We start from the raw sequence: 16,760 nt of genomic DNA, 5'->3' as shown, positions 1-16,760 counted from the left end.
GAAAAAAAATAATTACACGCTCGACGTGAAAGTTACCTAGTTCCACTGGCCTAAAACTGAATATATCGAGGAACGTTTCAATGCTACGCTTAAATTAAACGAAAAATTAATTAAAGAAGCAATGAATGAGATGAAAGAGAAATAAAAAAAAAAAACACGAGATTTCGTCGGGAACTTAAAATACTAAATCAGGTATACGAATTCCCAACTGTTTCTACATATGCTACAAAATTTTTACAGATCCAAATCCTCCTATAGCTGTCTCGTCTTTGTACTCTACTTGGTTATGCGAATCTAAGTAACTTCATATCTGTCAGGTATACAATCGCGTAAAAATTTACAGTTATTACTTAGTCCAGCAATGTATAAAAAAGTATAATACATCAGTCTGGCCACTTGCTGACCAAAATACTTAGAGATCTACACTGTTACCTAACGTTTTATGTTTATTACTTTTTTTTTCTCCGTTTCTTTTGCCTCTACCCGCTCGGAGCCGTCATGGGTACTTACAACTGCGTATAAAAAATTACTCGAAAGAAAACTAGATACCTGCTTCTTCGTACCTACTTCGCGTGTCGATTAAAAAAGTCTGACAATTCGGACTTACTTTTATGATTGTGATGAATGGTACATTGTTATCGATGGCTGTCGTAAAAAATATTTAACACAGAAATATTCCTTCGTTTTTAGGTAGCCGAATAGATTTCGGTGAATCAGAAAATTCCAAGATTAAAAGCAATTACGATCGAAAATAAAAGCAACAACTGACATATGCGTGTATGTGTATAGTCAGTGAATAAGAAAGAAAATCTACGGTATACTTCCATAAATTTGAAATGCACAATTTACAGAATGAAAATAAAATGCAAATAAAACGAATGTCTTTTGTATATCTTGTTAAGGGGCTCGTGTACCATTGACCCGGAGAATTACCTAGAAGCCAGGAGTCTTGATGTAAAAATTACGCGACGTTCGCATAATTGCATAATCTAATACTCGTAGAAAAATAGAAAAAAGCGCGACTTATAAAATAAATTCTTTAGATCGTAGGGCTTCTCGATAATTCCTTTAGTCATTCTCATGGTACAAGAGTCCTTTACGCTTGTCCACCTTTGAACTCTGTCATTCTATCATAATCCGTTCCCATTTACTTATGTAGATTTATTATTTTTCATAGGTAAATGAAAACACGATATATAGAACAGAATAACAGGGTTACGTGAGAAAAGCTAGACTAGGAACTAGGAATATTTCCTACGTATCAAATACTTTCCCCGAGGCATTACTCTTATCATACGCTCTCGTGTACTTGTCGATTTATCTATGCCTACAGATACGTATAAAATTAGGAATTTGCAATTAGATGATAAAACTAAACTTAATCGATCTTAAGAAAAGAGCTGTTTCCTGTGCCAGCTCGCAGGAAGATGGGTGTTTTTCTTCGTGAAGTAGTTACAGGTTGATACACATAATTCCCTTGTATCGCACCGGTTAATGTCTTTTGCCTTTTTGTACTCGGACTGAGCTCGTATCCAAATGGTTCTTGCTTCGAGATGTTCAGCTGCATGTGCAACGATTCCTTGTTGTCCTCTATGTCGACTTCATCGTACAGATGATCGTGAATATCTATATCGCAATCTTGGCTGCTCTCGTCGTAACTGTCTGTCACAGAGTTTGCAGCTATGTGACCGTGAATAGATTCTTCGTACGTCGTACTTTCTTCAACCGCCTCGTCTCCTGAACTTTCCGTTTCTTCAGACACGTCACCGCTGCCCGCGTACTTCATTTCACCTCTCTCGAGGAGCTCCAAGTGGTCTGGATATATCATTGCTTTCTTAATAGCTAGAGGATCCTTCCTGGACCACTTTTGTACCTCCTCATCCATCTTAGCCACTTTGGCCGGATTGATAGCCCACAGACAACCTTTCCTCTGATTCCCATTTCCTGCAGGCTTCTCGATCTTCTCGAAGCACTTGTTCAACGATAAATTATGCCTAACTGAATTCTTCCAGCCATTCGGTGCGGTTTTGAAATATGGAAAGTGCTCACTGAAATATAATCGTACGTATGAATTAACTGTAATTTTTCAACACTATCACACGTATACGTATATGTATATTTAATGAAATATCGAGAAAAGAAGAAAAACTGGTGTTTGAATATCGACTGTGGCAACGACGCATTGGAGCAGACGCGCAAGTTAGTTAAACAAAAGAACGAGCCCCGCATTTTCTATGGGGCTGTACCCCTAGCGCACACCTGGTGCTCCAAGGGTCCCCCCATACAAAATGGCAGCAGCCATTCCCCCTTATGTAACCCGGCAATAAAGGAGGAAGGACAATACTTTCTCCCCTCGTGGACTAAGCAGCCCATCGGAGGGCTTCGACCAGCCCTTATCCTTCCGGCCAAATGGTCGAAAATAAGCGGTCGGCGACACGTCGTTTGTCAAATAGGAATTTATTCTATTGTGTACGTTGCATACGCGCGCGTGTGTGTGTGTCTGTGTGTAAAAAATGTTAATCGCGCTTCGATTCATTCGCACCGGTTTCTCCCTTTTCTTTCCACCATTTTTTTTCTAAACATCCCCCATCTGTTAAAAGATAGGGGAAATTATTCCTATCGAGGAGATACATTTATCGAAACTTACCACATAAAGTTATAGATCTCAGAGACCGGCAGAGAACCCGTCTGACTGTTTTTCAACGCCATCGCAATGAGACAGGAGTAAGAGTAAGCTGGTTTAGGGTACGGTTTATCGTCGTAGTCGGAGAGATCGAACTCTTTCTCCCTTTTCATTGTAGTCACCGTGGTGGCTGCCCCCGGGCTCACGTGTACATTGTTGTTATAGATTTGCTTCCGCACGTGCTGCGGCGTCTGGTTTGGACTCTGCAGTACTTTGAAATTCTGCACCCTGATCCCTGACACCCCGTTTATTTTCGGGGTGGTCTGTGCCTTGGTGAACTGAGGGGAGGTTGTTTTCACCGCTGATATAGAGATCGTCTTCGACTTGCACGGCGTGACGGACTTTGAGGTGACTTCCTGTTCGTCCTCGGAATCCTCTTCTGTTTCGGTGATATCGTTCTCGTATTGTTCCGTTTCTGTATCGTTCTCCGCTTCGTTCTCCTGCTCGTTCTCGTTATCATTGTCGTTCTCATTCTCGTTTTCGTTCTCGTTCTCCGTGTAACTGCTGCCCTCGTTCTCCGCCTCCTCCTCTTCAACGTCGATCTTCTCCTCTTTCACGTCCTTCTTCGGTGAAAACGAGAAGTGCCTCCTGCCGTTGTTCGGAGTCGGACTGCGAATCGCTATGTGAGGCATTACCGAGTTAGGGTTCACCATAATGGAGGCCGCGTCGCTTCCGCTGAGGTCAAGGTTGAAATTACTGAAACGAAGGAATCTAGTAAGTCATAGGGAAACGTACAGCACGATCGGATTATAAGAATATTCCACGATTCGCGTGTCAGATATGAAAAAAGAAACCTGTTTGAACTGTTGCTGTTCCCATTGAGTAAACTTGTAGAGCCGAACCATCCGCTCAGATCGTTCTGGCATCCTATAGGGTCGTCGTCCATCTCTAAGCCGGACATGTCGGTGAAATTAAAGCCCAGCTCTGTGTGACCACCGATAACGCCCTCGATCTCGCATTTGATGTCGACATCGAGCATCTCTTGCAACGAGAGACTGTCCGTACCGAGGTAGTAATCCATCGTGAGCCAAGGGTCCCTTGTCGGTCCCTGAACCAGCCCAGTACCGTGTCTACTCTCTGTATCCAACATTCACCCGACTGAAATGCAACGGGAGAGAAAAACAAAAATGAAAAAAAAAATGAAAAATATAATCCATGAGAAAAGATATGCAGCAAGGAAAAATCGTCGATTCGAGAAAACTTTGCTAAATATATATCTTTTCGGTCATTGATATCCCTTGCCCTGTGAAAAAGGGATTAGTAGTACCGATGATATATAGATTATTGGACGAAACGCAAGGATCATCCTCGCGACCGATGATCATTCTCTCTCAGCCGTAGCAAGGCCAATAGATTCTCGAGCGTGTCCGTACGCGTGACCTCGCGTGTCGTGGTGTACACAGAGCGTGTACGAGCGCGCAACGAGGGTCTTGAACCCACAACCGGCTTGTGGGTGTGACTGACTCATAGTACTATAGTCGATTTACTATAGAACGCGTGTGGACTCGTAGTATCCGTCCCCTAGCCCCTTCGTTCCTTTCTCGTAGCCCCACTACCGCTTCGTTTAACTATTCCACTCGACCCCCCTCCCCGACCCCTCCGGTGGCCATTCTTTCTTTTCCACTCCCTCTAGCGTGCTGTCCTCGTCGAATCGACTGGTGGTTCCATCTTTATCCGGTTCGGGGGAACCCGCCGCTCTGCTCTCCGTTCTCTCGTATAATACTTTTTCATCCTTCTTCTTCGTTCCGCTCTTCATCCTCTACAAAGTGTGTGTGTGTGTGTGTTGCTTCTGCCTGGCCTAGCCTGCCACTCTGTTTCTCAATTCTAAAAGATACGTATCTCTTCTAAATTATTGCCACTTTGCTCGAGATAATTTCGAAGAACGTACAAATACTAGTCGGAGAGCGAGTATATACGTATCGCGTCGTCAGCTGGCGGCCAGCAGAGACAGAGAGACGATGCACAAGAGCAGCGTAATAGGTGCATATAGAGCAGAGTCATAGTAGAGAGAGGCGATTATAGACGGCCATATGGAAATCGTCGGTGTGGCGTTCAATCGAAACGCCGATCTAAAAATACCTGGCATACGCGGTGTGGAAGAAACAGGCGGTTGAATTATCGACAGAGAGAGAGAGAGAGAGAGAGAGAGAGAGAGAAGGAGAAACGGAGAACTGACCCTGCCTCGACGTGTAACTCCCATCGTGGAGTGGCCTTTACGCGCACGGGACATTCAAGTCCACACTGACTGAACGATATTTATAGACGTGGAAGTGCAATGGAACTTCTACGCCTTTTCCCTATTAATAATTTCGTGGAACTTCTCTCTCTCTCTGTCTCGCGATGGGTGAGCTGGTGGTGTGGTAAGTACGCGGGGCGCCCCGGTGGAGAATTCTGCAGCGGCGTGCCGATTCCTCCTCTGCGGGTGAAATTTTCGCAGAGACCCAGAAGAGAGGAGAAGCCCCCGCGCATCGATGAGAAAACGAAGCTGGGAAATGGGAAAAGAAGAGGAGTTACGTCGGGGACGGGTCGTCGACCCCTCTGGCGGACGAGCAACAAGCAGCCGCATTCAACGAAACGATAAGTTTAATCTCGGTGAATGGAGATTCTTTGGAGAAAAATGCGCAATTCCACGCTAATTTTCCCTAATTAGAAGGAGGAGAGAAAATCGCAATTCAGACGAAGATGAGAAAAAAGAAAGAAAGAAACAGAAGAAATTCTCAAGGCGACATTGTGCGTAGGTGCGCGCGCACACGCAGCGTTGAGAAGAAGATAAAAAAACGATTTTTCGACGGAGTAATTTTATGCGTACGGGCCACTTGCGGAAAAGAGGGTCGTCGAAAATTGTATCTCGTTCATGCAACAGGATAATCTTTCTCCCCCGCCGCCTCTTCAAGCTCAAGTTCCGAGAAGGGTCCTCCAGCGATAGACGATCCTAAGACCCCGGAGCTATTCAACCTGAAATCCTTCGCAGGTCATAAAGGGCCCCTTCTCTTCTTTGCCCGCCGCTAGTTTTCATCCTAGCCTCGACGGATCATCTAACCGTGCCTCAATTTCTTTTCCATCTCGAATACCTTGATTTACATGTTTGCACACTAGGTGAGAAACTTTCTAGGGGAAACGGGGATAATGAGCGGCTATTTTCCACCAACAAAACATAGCTCTATATATATATTTATACACACATTAGGAAACCTGGTCGATTGTTGTAACCGTGGAGTTAATGCTGGCTAAATATTAACGTATACATAAATATTTCGAAATCTGTGGAATTCGAGCAGGTTAGAGGATCCCGAGGTGATCTCGACTAATTGCGACGAGGCTAGGGTACATATATTTGCACGTTTAGGAGAAAGATAATGGTTAGCAGCGGGGCGTGAACGCGCGGAGGGGTTAAAAGAGCGGCGGTGGGTCGACGGTGAGCAAAGTTACAACGCTATAAAACTGAACTCGAGCACGATAAACTCCTCCACCGTTACAACAATCGGCGAGATTTCCCTTTCACCGGGCTTTCGTATGTGTGTGTGTGCGTGGACACGGGCGCAGCTGTGCGCCTGGGGAACACCTGACGAAACGCATCGTCTCTCTGTGCCAAGACGATGAGCCTCTGATAAACACAACGGCGAAGATAAAGGCCAATGGGAAATGTCAACTTTGCTGCTCCTTTGATCGATTTGCTTAAAAGAAACCTTCGTTTTTTTTTTTCTCTCTTCTTCACCAGATGAAAACAGGCAGTATCGGGGGGACGATAAATTCTTTCTTTCAAGTTTGCACCAGTGATAAACTAGACGAGCAAATATTGGTTTAGACTCGAGACTCTATATACCACGAGATTGTACATATATATGTATATACGAGAAAAGGAAATATTCCTACGGAACGTTTCAGTAAAATGCGGCAAATATAATATATACAGCGGGATAATAGAAATCCTCTGATAAACGAATTCGCATTTAACGTTCATCTACGTATTCCTGCCCCGGGACGTGGAGATAAATGATTTTTATAAATATAGAGAGGAGGCAAAGTCGGCCAATCGGTGGTGTAGGCTTGCGTGCGCGTAAAACGGCGGGATTCTTTGTGATCGCTGCCCGAGAACCGGTTTGAATCGCGGAGAACAGGGCTTATGAAGTGAGTCGAATGTGAATCGTGTTCGTCTAATAAATGGACTTTTGTGCGGCCAACGGTGTGTCACACACGAAACCACACATCCGTCGATCCGAATATTCCATGAAAAAAATCTCTCTGATAAATCTCTTAGTATGAAATTGAGAAAAAAGAAGGAAAAAAAAGAAAAGGAAAAAAGAAGAAAAGTTGCCGTTCTCTCTCCTCGTATCACTCGTACAGTTCTCCTCCGTCGCGAGTGTGCAGAGTTGGTCATAAATTCGCAATGTCGAATAAAGTCGGCCGTGTTTTTATCCTTGGCCAAGTATTACTCGTGGACGGCGCGCCGCTCCGCGGCGGCCAGCTGCCTCGGGAGCAGTCAATTTCATTACGTGTCGTCGAACTCTGCAGCTGGATTTTCTTACAGGCTCTCTTTCGCCTTCCACAGCCCTTCTTTTAGTCTCCCTCCTCCTCCTCCTACTTCTTAGTTTTTCGTTAGCGAAAAATACGTCCTCGACAGTGACCGTGATCCTGGGGAATTACAGTTTCTCTCCTACAGTTGGAAAAGGGTCCGCTGAGAAAGTCGATGCATTTCTGCTATGTTCGCAGGTACAGGTGCAAAGCTCGCTCTGTCCCTTTGTTCTCGAAACTACCATTACGTGCAGGTAAGAAGAGAGTCGAAGCGTGTCGGACAGCGGAAGTCTTTCCTGGCAGGTAGCTACGAATTTTTAGCACCGGCTCAATTACCCAGACCTTTTCTCATGCCTCGATACCCTGTGCGTGAGGTGTACGTATCCCCTCCTCCTCCATTACCCTCTTTCCTCGCTTGACCTTCTTCTTCTTCCATTCGAATTTTCGAATTATCAGCAGAAAGAATTACCGGAGAATTTTTCTCAACGGGGGAAGGGTAACGCGGGAGGAGGCGTGCATGATACACGTCGAACGTTGGTTTCACGGTCGTGAAAAGCACCACACACACAACGCATCTCACGGAGGATCTTTTCCCATGGCCGCGGTTGCTCACCGGCTAACTTCCGCCGATAATGTTCACGACCTGGACTCGACGCGCAACGTTATACTTTTTCCTTTCCTCGTTCTATCGCAAGCTGGAAATCTTTCGAGCAACAATATCGACGAATTGCAACGGGAATTACGAAGGTGAATTTTGGAACGTTGCCTCGAAACACCTATCCGACTATCCCTCTTACCTGTTAAGCTTTTGTAACGACCGCGGGGAGGAAAACATTTGCATGCGGGAACAATGTTGAATAGCTCGCGGGTTAATAGCACTGTGTGTTTGGCCAATAAGCGAAAGGATTCACCGACGGAATCGCATTGTTTCAACCCACGTTCCTGGCCTTTCTACGAGAAATCATCAACGTCGTTTTCTCTATTCGTATATGCTATATACACGTTTCACTGAATATCGTATAGAAGCCTCTATCCCCCGACTCTGTGCTTGCCGGGTTCAAGCGTTAAGTAGTTGAGAAAACAGCGACAGTGTTTCTTTCTAATATCAGTTTAAATTCGTAGGACCCCGGTGTGAATTGCCACAGAGAGAAAGAGAGAGGCTTGAGAAAGTGATGCTCTTTTCTTCGGACTCTCTACTTGTTGCGTAACAGATAAAAAGTTTAAACAAGGCCACACGTGAACGCCTCCTAATGTGCGAACCATGCCAACAATATGTCCCTTTTCCTTCTTTTTTTTTTTTGTCTCCAACTGCCTGCTTACTATACCACGCGGTTAGGTAGATGGTTATTCCCCGGGGTCTCGATTTTTGGCACCGTACAGCCAAAAGGATACGGCCTACTACACCTGGACGGTTATAACAAAAGAGTCCCTGAGGCAGGTATCGAAATTTTTAGGGCCCCGATATTACCGTTGGAATTTTTCCGTTTCCTCCGAGCAGCGGGATTCCTTCGTGACTGTGCAACGTGGTGGGAATAATAACACTTTCGAACGAAAATTCATCTAGACGGATTCGTCTTAAGTTCGAATCGAGAAGTTGCCCCCACGGCAACAAAAAGAAAAAAAAAATGAAAAGAAAACCATTGTCAAAGGCTACGGTGGTGAAAAGAAAATTGCGCATGATTCTACTATGAAAGCGTCTAAAACGCGCGAGTGGATCTGAAACGACGTGTCGGCTTCCGGTGACATCATTTTCATGCCAGTTAAATAAACACTGAAGAACGGGTCGCGCATGTGTGCGCTACTCGATATCGGGTGAAGCAACGATATGACCACGTGTTTCCTCGCGCACGATTCACGCGCTACAACCAGACACAGACGCTCGAATTGCACGGTTAATTGGCACAGGCTACAAGTTTTCTTGCAAACGTAAAGGGGCACGCTGTATTTCCCATTGTGAAATAGGAATAAGTAGAAAACGAAAAAAAAAGAGAAAAAAAGAAAAACAGAACCGTACAATTCGATTTTTATTTCTTTCAACCCGTTGCCTTACGATTTTTCAATGGTTACATTTCTCAACGGTAGCTATATATACTTATCGTTTCGACAATACGTTAAATGAGAACTAGTTGTGACGTTAAATCTCAGCGCCTCTGTTTAATAATTCTTAGACATATAAGTGAAAATTAAAGTTCGAGTGAAAAATAGGAACTTCGTTACAAAGAGAACCTCACATTTTCTTATATTATAACCATAAACTACACCACGAGTGTGACTCATTATCAAAGGAAGGGGTTAATTCGCTCTTCCTCCTCTCCTATAAGCCAAGTTAGCTTTTCAAGTATTATTCAATCTCTCGTACAACGCGATTCGTCGAAAGATCCTTCTACAAAGATTCGGCGAAAACTGAAAAGAATAGCCTCTCAAGTTAACCGGTCCGAAGCAATTATCTATACTAAATCAAGCGCAGCTGCCGTCTAAATAATGTCCAAATTATAGCGGAGTGAATCCGAATACGAATTTTGCGGAGGAAGAGGAAGAGAGGTGGGGCGTATCCACGGGAGCATAGAGAGCCGACAGTCTGGATCTTGCGATGGACCAACCGTAGATACGTATAGCCGCGCCTCTCCTACCCGCGCTTTTCGCCGAGTATCGATCTGATATCCCTGCCGGCGCACCGCGCCACACCGCGTCGAGCAGTGTTGCGAGAGAGTGTCTGCACCCTGTCGCAGTGCGCGCACACGCTCTCACGGACTCGACCCCCCCCCCCCCCCCCCCCCCGACTCCCCAATGCCTCCTAATTACTCGACTATTTCCTTAGATGATAAAACCGATCAATTTTACACAACTGGATTACTTCATTTTTCCGTATATTCTCGAAATCATTTTTATAATTACGTCCCCTCCCCCCTCTCTCACTCTCTCGAGATTGTTTGGTAGGATGATCGTCCACTAAATTTATGCGTTAATATTCTAGAATATCGAATGCTTGAATTTCGTAGATATATGGTACATTGCCGTAAAAAAGACACCGACAGATGAAAAATACATTAACCAGAGTATTTTTCTGTAACGACTTTCTAACGTAACAATTAAACGATCCTAATTTGTCCAACCGAATATTAAACGAGAACAATTAAAATTTCCTTGAAGAGTTAAACTTCAGATGAAATAATTTTCACCAAATGGAAATGTATACTTTCCCAGGGTAGAATATTCCAACGAAAAGAGAACAAAAAAAAATGGAAAAGAAAGAAAGAAAGAAAACCACAAAAGAGCCATGGCATCGTTTCACGCGAATAAACGAACAAAAAAAGGCAGAACTGCTCACAGTGACAAATAATCATTCGTGAACACGAAACATGGCGAGGTAAATTTCGGTCGAGCCTGTAGGATATTTCCTGCGGTGGGCATATGGCGAGGGGTAGGGTTCCCAGAAGGTTCCCACGGTCAATAGCTTTCGTGGCGGTGAGGCTTGAAAGTGCTCGAGGGACCCTCCCTACCACTCGTTTATTCGCAACATTTTCAAAAAACCTCTTCTCCTTTTAACGTTTCCACGAAAATCCGATAAGTCTTCCGGGAAACCATGTACCGTTAAATTTTTGTATTATTATTATTATTATTATTATTCCTAACCGACCATTATTCCTTCCCCCTGTCTGAAAATCGATACTTTTCCGTAGATCCTAATCCACATCGAAAATGGCCACTTTTAATTGCTACCCTCGTTATTGATTATCTGCTGCGACAAGGTGGAGAAAAATCCAAAATGTACAGTTTGTGAAAGATAATTATATAATTATCGCGTGACTGTACATAGACCCAGGGTTGCTCAATTTACTTATTGATTTCTAATTATTCTTCATGATGGCTCTTTTTAATAATCCATACCTTATTTACAGAAACGGCATTATGAATATACGTAAGCATCGATTAAGCCAAGAAACAACCGTGTCATTGATTCAAAGTATTGAACCGATTAAAAAAGAAAAGGAAAAAAAAAGAAAAAAAAAACCCATAATAAATTGGAAATTTATACGAAAGCCACTTTCGTGCACAATTAATCCCCCCCCCCGTAAACGATTCTCTGTCTAAATGTGACATTGCATGAAGTGCAATGCGCGGCAAAACAATAGCTTTCATCACCGGAAATACATATTATATCAGTAAGATTTCCCGGTAATGCACTCTCTTCCCGCCGAAAGTCGCGATGAATCACTCATTCAGTTCGATTCGACGCACACCAACTAAGTAAGCGATTGTTTATTTCCACAGTGCGTTGTACGCTTAATAAATAATCGCCATGGTGATATGCTCAGGGCCGCCTACGCCATCGAACCTCTGAAGCGCGGCAAACGTGCAAATCGCGCGAGTTTATCGCGTCTGAAAAAAAAACTGGCTAAAAATACCGGCAAAAAAATTCGTCGAATCATCTGAGCCATTCTGACAGATCCATCGAATGGTGTAACGTACTGTAAATAAACACGAACGTATACGTAAACGCATCGTAATACGCGATAAGCCGTGTACGAGCAAGAACCGTAGAAAAAAAAAAATTGCCGTTGAGAGCGTCATGACTGCCCCCCTCGTACCTTGACACTCGAAAGCTTCGATGGCTCGGCGGGCCGGCAATGCACATGAATGATTTTTTCCGCGATTTTTCGCGGGGACTCGCGTGTACGGCACATAATAAAGCATAACAAGACCTACCGTGTGTATGACAATCCTCGAAGCACGTCGTCCTCGCGGGCAAGCACCACTTTCACACATATATTTACAAGAGAATTATGCGATTTTTGGCAGCGACCATGTATAAACGGACACCGACACAAGGCCCCCTTTACGGAACTGAAGTAACGTTGACGGCAGGCTCGTGAACAAAGACCACGCACGATTTCAAATCCCGTACCAACGATTGGCCGACCGTGATCACGTGCCTTTGCCGCCCTTTCTCTATTGGTCGTTCAGTACGGGTTGCGAGGACATTTTAAACGATGCACTTATACACATGGCTGACAAAGGGATATGCACAGGAGGATTTTCTTCTCTATTCTTTTACAGAATTATCATTTCTATATGCGATAACAATTTTCCTTAAGACGATCGTTCAATGAATCGTCGATCGCGATTCTAGACACTACGATACGCTTGCTATGAATGACAGCAGTTGCGTATCTTCTCCCTTACCTTCCCCACTTCAAAATGGCCGAACCCAAACAATGCACGAAAAATGACTTACTGACACCGTCTATCGATATATTTTAATTTGCTACGCTAGTTAAAAAAATGCTCATATTTTTTATCGATATTTAAGATCAAAATATTTCACAACCTGCACTGACAGTGCGAAAATTGTTCGTGGTGGGAGATCGAAAACATTGGACGAGTCCATCGTTATACTAGAGAGGGGAGGACGGCAGCCCTGTTAAGAATGAACCACCGTGATAATGGCGGGAATACACACACACGTACACAAATTTATTGACTTCTACGCCAGAAAAAGAAATACACGACACTGTCACCCCGTAGAATCGTTTTTTTTTATACACTGTTTCTAGTCGAATATGAATGAAATGTAACGGCACAGGCAATTTTTATGGAATTTCGAACAGAATGTTAACTCTTCGTACCACCGAGATCAATAGACGTTTTCTTATATCTATTTCCTTTGATATATTTGTTGAATTATGCATAAAAATATATAATTGCCATAGATATCGTTATTGCAATGGCTTTCATAAAATATGTAGGACTTTTTAAACAATATTATATATACGTATATGTGCACATATGTATATAGAACTTTTACAGTAATTCTACGCTTTTGAGTATTGCACTTGACTTTCTAATAACTATTATAACATATGGTTTCTACTTAGAAAAATAATATCAATTTTTCTTTTACATATAACTATTATGTATACATCATATTATTATGGATTCAGCTCTTTAATTTCACAATAAAAACTGGTAAATGTATTTCCCAATACCTGATTCAAGTATATTCATTTGGTCCCTTTGATGAGGTTCTTTTTTCCTTCTTCCTTTTAATTTATTTCTTCCTTCCTTCTTGTTTCATCGTTCCGTTCTCAATATTGTAGTTGACTGTTTATCAAAATAATTATTCTGCTGCGACTTTATGGCTCTCTATTACATGATTATATGTTGGATGTCTTTTTTGTACGATAATTATTTAACAATCTTGGTAACTTTCATATATTTATACATATAGTTTATACTTCTTTAACAATTATTAACTTTGAAATCTATATAGTTTCTTAAAAATTTATATGTTATTGCACTATCTTTTGATCAGTTTGCTACATTAATCTTTTAAGGTTGTGGTAATTATACCTTCCCATTTAAACTTTCTTCTTCGTTTCTTTTTGATTCTTCTGATGCTATTAATATTAACTTTGGTATTTAGCTTTGGTTTGTTAGTCGAGACAGTTGTAAGATACTATTAAAAGCTTCATTTCATGTGCTTAGACATTCGCTACTGCTGGTATTATTTTCATGTATATTTCAATGCCTTTTAAAAATATATCTTCGTTCAAATATTCATCATGGTCGTGAAGGAGTATTTTCGTTTTGTTCATAGGCGAAAAACCGATGGCAGGAATTCCAACCTATAACGGAAAAGAGTTTAAAAAAATATATTTAGTATGTCAGCATAAGTAGAAGACTTCAACACAAGAAGAGAAGAGATAGTTACCTGTCTTACATATCGACTGTCCGTTCCACCTGGAAAGATTCCTATTTGTAAATTTATTCCAAGATCATCGCAAGTCTTCTTAAAAGCAATCCAAAAGGGATTAGAATCATCTAACTTTGTGTTTTCGATCTTAGGATTTTTTTGCTCAAATGAATATGTAACATCAGAGCCAGCTTTTTGGCACCATTTCTTTATCATAGCTTCAAACTCATTATGATCGACGGAAGGATCAAGCCGCATGTCGAAAATTGCTGTTAATGAAGTAGGTACTACGTTTGTTTGAATACCACCCTGGAACAAATTATTTCCATGAGATTAGTACAACGTGAAATAGAAACTTTTATCATTATTAGAGATTACGTATATCCGAAAAAACATATATAAATCTATCAATATACTCACTGTGTAACATTACTTTCCTAAGTGCACAGACATGTAATTTTTGTAATAAACAGTTATAAGTAATTTATTGAAAATGTTTAACATCATAATTTAACTAAAGTAAATATCATTTCATTTGAAATAAACCTCTAAGCCAACTTTAAAGAGAAATATGTACCTTTAGTTGTGTTAAGTTAATGCTTGTAACATCACCAAGCTGTATCTTTGGATTCTTCAACTTTTCTTTCTCTTTAGCTCTCAAATCCATAAAACGGTCAATGATGAATCTTATCTTTTCACCAGCTGTATTATCTATTAGAAGAGATCCATGGCCAGGAGTGCCTGCACACTCTATTGCAACATGCCAAATGGATCTCTCACCATAAAACATATAAAAGCATTCTTCTGGTGAAGCTACACCTTCATCCAGTGCAAAACCAACATTTAAAGCTTGAAAATCTTTGGTGTGCACAAAATCCTTCATGCCAAGGATTCCTCCTATTTCCTCATCAGGTACAAAGGAAATGTGAATTGTTCTTTCCAAGCATTGCCCAGCAAGTTTCAGACGACGAATTGCTTCCAAATATTGTATTCCTACGCATTTCATGTCTTGGCTACCTCGAGCATAAATGTTTCCTTTCTCATCCATGTGAGCACTGAAAGGTGGATAAGTCCATTTGTCCTGAAAATTGTATTTCATTTGTTATATGCATTTATTTAGATTTTTCAATTGATTTTGAATAATTTTACTTACTTCAAAAACAGGTACAACATCCATGTGACTATTTAATAAAATAGCTGGTTTAGATGGATCTGTTCCTATCCATGTGAGAACCACAATTGGTTTCTTAGGATGAACATTGTATATCTTGACAGGTAAATCAAGAGATGTGGCCTGCTTCTGCAAGAATGCCACACAATCATCTGAAAAATAAGGGACTAAAATTAGCACAAATCAACACATCAAATTATTTTCTTATCACAAGCCAAATAGAATACAGAATTCCTAAAGATACCCAAATACCTGATGTCCTATTTTGAATGTAACGAAAAATATTATCTTATCTCCCACAATGATGTCAACTGTTTCAAAAGTTTGTACAGTACACAGTATACACTATAGTGATCTCATGAATGACTTTTAACATTAATAAACTCGATTAAATTGAACGCGTGTAAGAAATAAGCGAGACAAGTCAAGAAATAAAGGGAATAACTAATTGTGCAATTTAGGTCATCCACGAGTCGTCCTTGAATAACGATCGCATTCAAGTCCCTGAAAAAGCTCCAGTCTTTTATCAAAGGAAATAAAAACTACGGGGGTAATCTCACAGAAGATTTAGACGCTTACTATCGACTCGAGGAAAAAATACAAAAATAGAAATAACATTCCACACAGGGTGGGGCATGGCAATGGCTGGATAGCGTCTCCGACGCTTCAAGCAAACTAAGAGGTTCCCTGTCCCCATGCGGAAACGCGTGAGCCTCGTTGAATTAATTGTTCCGTATTAACGTGTGATACTGGAGCCTCGATACTGCAAGAGAAAGCGATTTAATTTGCTTAACGAGGAAATGACCGACCCCGTGTTCCCGGTGCGCAATATGCGTGTACGTGCTTTTCGTGATCGTGTGCTCCGAAGTACACGCGTGAAACCACGGAATATTCGAATGATCAATCATGGGAAAGAAAAGGAAGAAATTGAAAGCATTAAATGTCCAGAATTGCTCACCATAGTTAATGTTGGGCTGGACCGAGGGTATCCGCAGGTACTCGCAAAAGTTCTCTACAGCTGTTGCGTCCAGCTGAGCTTGGGAAGACGAGGACATTGCGGTGTCTGCTGATCGCCGTGTCGAACGCCGCTGAGTCGACTGTCATAGCAGACGCCTGCCGCTTGTCTCGGCCAATTGCTGGTGATTATCAGCGGTGACGTAGCGTGAATCGATCAATCGAAACGCGCGAGCTTGGATGGCGGGATCGCGAGCGTCTCTTTGAAGGAATAGATAAGAAGATTAGACGCTTTGTTTACGTTTTCAGCATTGGAAAGTTTTCGTTTCAGTGATAAGTTAAGTCCAGGGTTTAAAAATAGATTCAGAATTAAACACAGGAGGAGGAGGAGAAGGAGATTGAACTTTTGAATACGCGTGGGTTCGTAGAGTGTAAATAGTATAAAGGTGCATCGCAAGAAGAGGAAAAAGGCTGTGAAGACTTGTTAATTCGTAAAATGTATTCCGATTTATTAAATTTCATGTATGCCTAAATATGAGCTCTTTACACGTTACGCCATAATATTGTATTCATATAGGGTTTGATATCGAAGAACTTGTTACATTCATTAAATCGATAGTACGAATTAAATTATCATACAATGTAGAATATAATGCAACGTGGCTAATAACTAGGCACATACATGTAACAATGAATTGCAAATAAAAAAATCATGTGTTCCGATACTATTATAAAGATGAATTTCA

At 41.8% G+C, this 16,760-nt stretch overlaps 2 protein-coding genes across 2 annotated transcripts; both read right to left on the bottom strand.

The window, feature by feature from the left end:
* Positions 1 to 1,378: 1,378 nt before the first annotated feature.
* Positions 1,379 to 3,773, bottom strand: LOC108570190. Its single transcript, XM_017931994.1, has 3 exons — positions 3,478 to 3,773; positions 2,648 to 3,379; positions 1,379 to 2,048 (listed from the first exon to the last, which is right to left on the bottom strand). Exons 1-3 carry the CDS (start codon positions 3,771 to 3,773, stop codon positions 1,379 to 1,381), a joined length of 1,698 nt encoding a protein of 565 aa, XP_017787483.1.
* Positions 3,774 to 13,444: 9,671 nt separating this feature from the next.
* LOC108570158 (aminoacylase-1-like) lies at positions 13,445 to 16,232 on the bottom strand. The gene is made up of 5 exons (XM_017931949.1): positions 16,019 to 16,232; positions 15,043 to 15,212; positions 14,467 to 14,970; positions 13,908 to 14,198; positions 13,445 to 13,821 (listed from the first exon to the last, which is right to left on the bottom strand). Exons 1-5 carry the CDS (start codon positions 16,113 to 16,115, stop codon positions 13,678 to 13,680), a joined length of 1,206 nt encoding a protein of 401 aa, XP_017787438.1. The 5' UTR covers positions 16,116 to 16,232; the 3' UTR covers positions 13,445 to 13,677.
* Positions 16,233 to 16,760: the final 528 nt, after the last annotated feature.

The sequence above is a fragment of the Habropoda laboriosa genome, unplaced genomic scaffold (genome assembly GCF_001263275.1).
Source record: "Habropoda laboriosa isolate 0110345459 unplaced genomic scaffold, ASM126327v1 scaffold80, whole genome shotgun sequence".
NCBI classification, from domain to species: Eukaryota; Metazoa; Arthropoda; class Insecta; order Hymenoptera; family Apidae; genus Habropoda; species Habropoda laboriosa.
The sequence above is the reverse complement of the archived record's forward strand: the minus strand, read 5'-3'. Positions and strand labels throughout refer to the sequence as shown.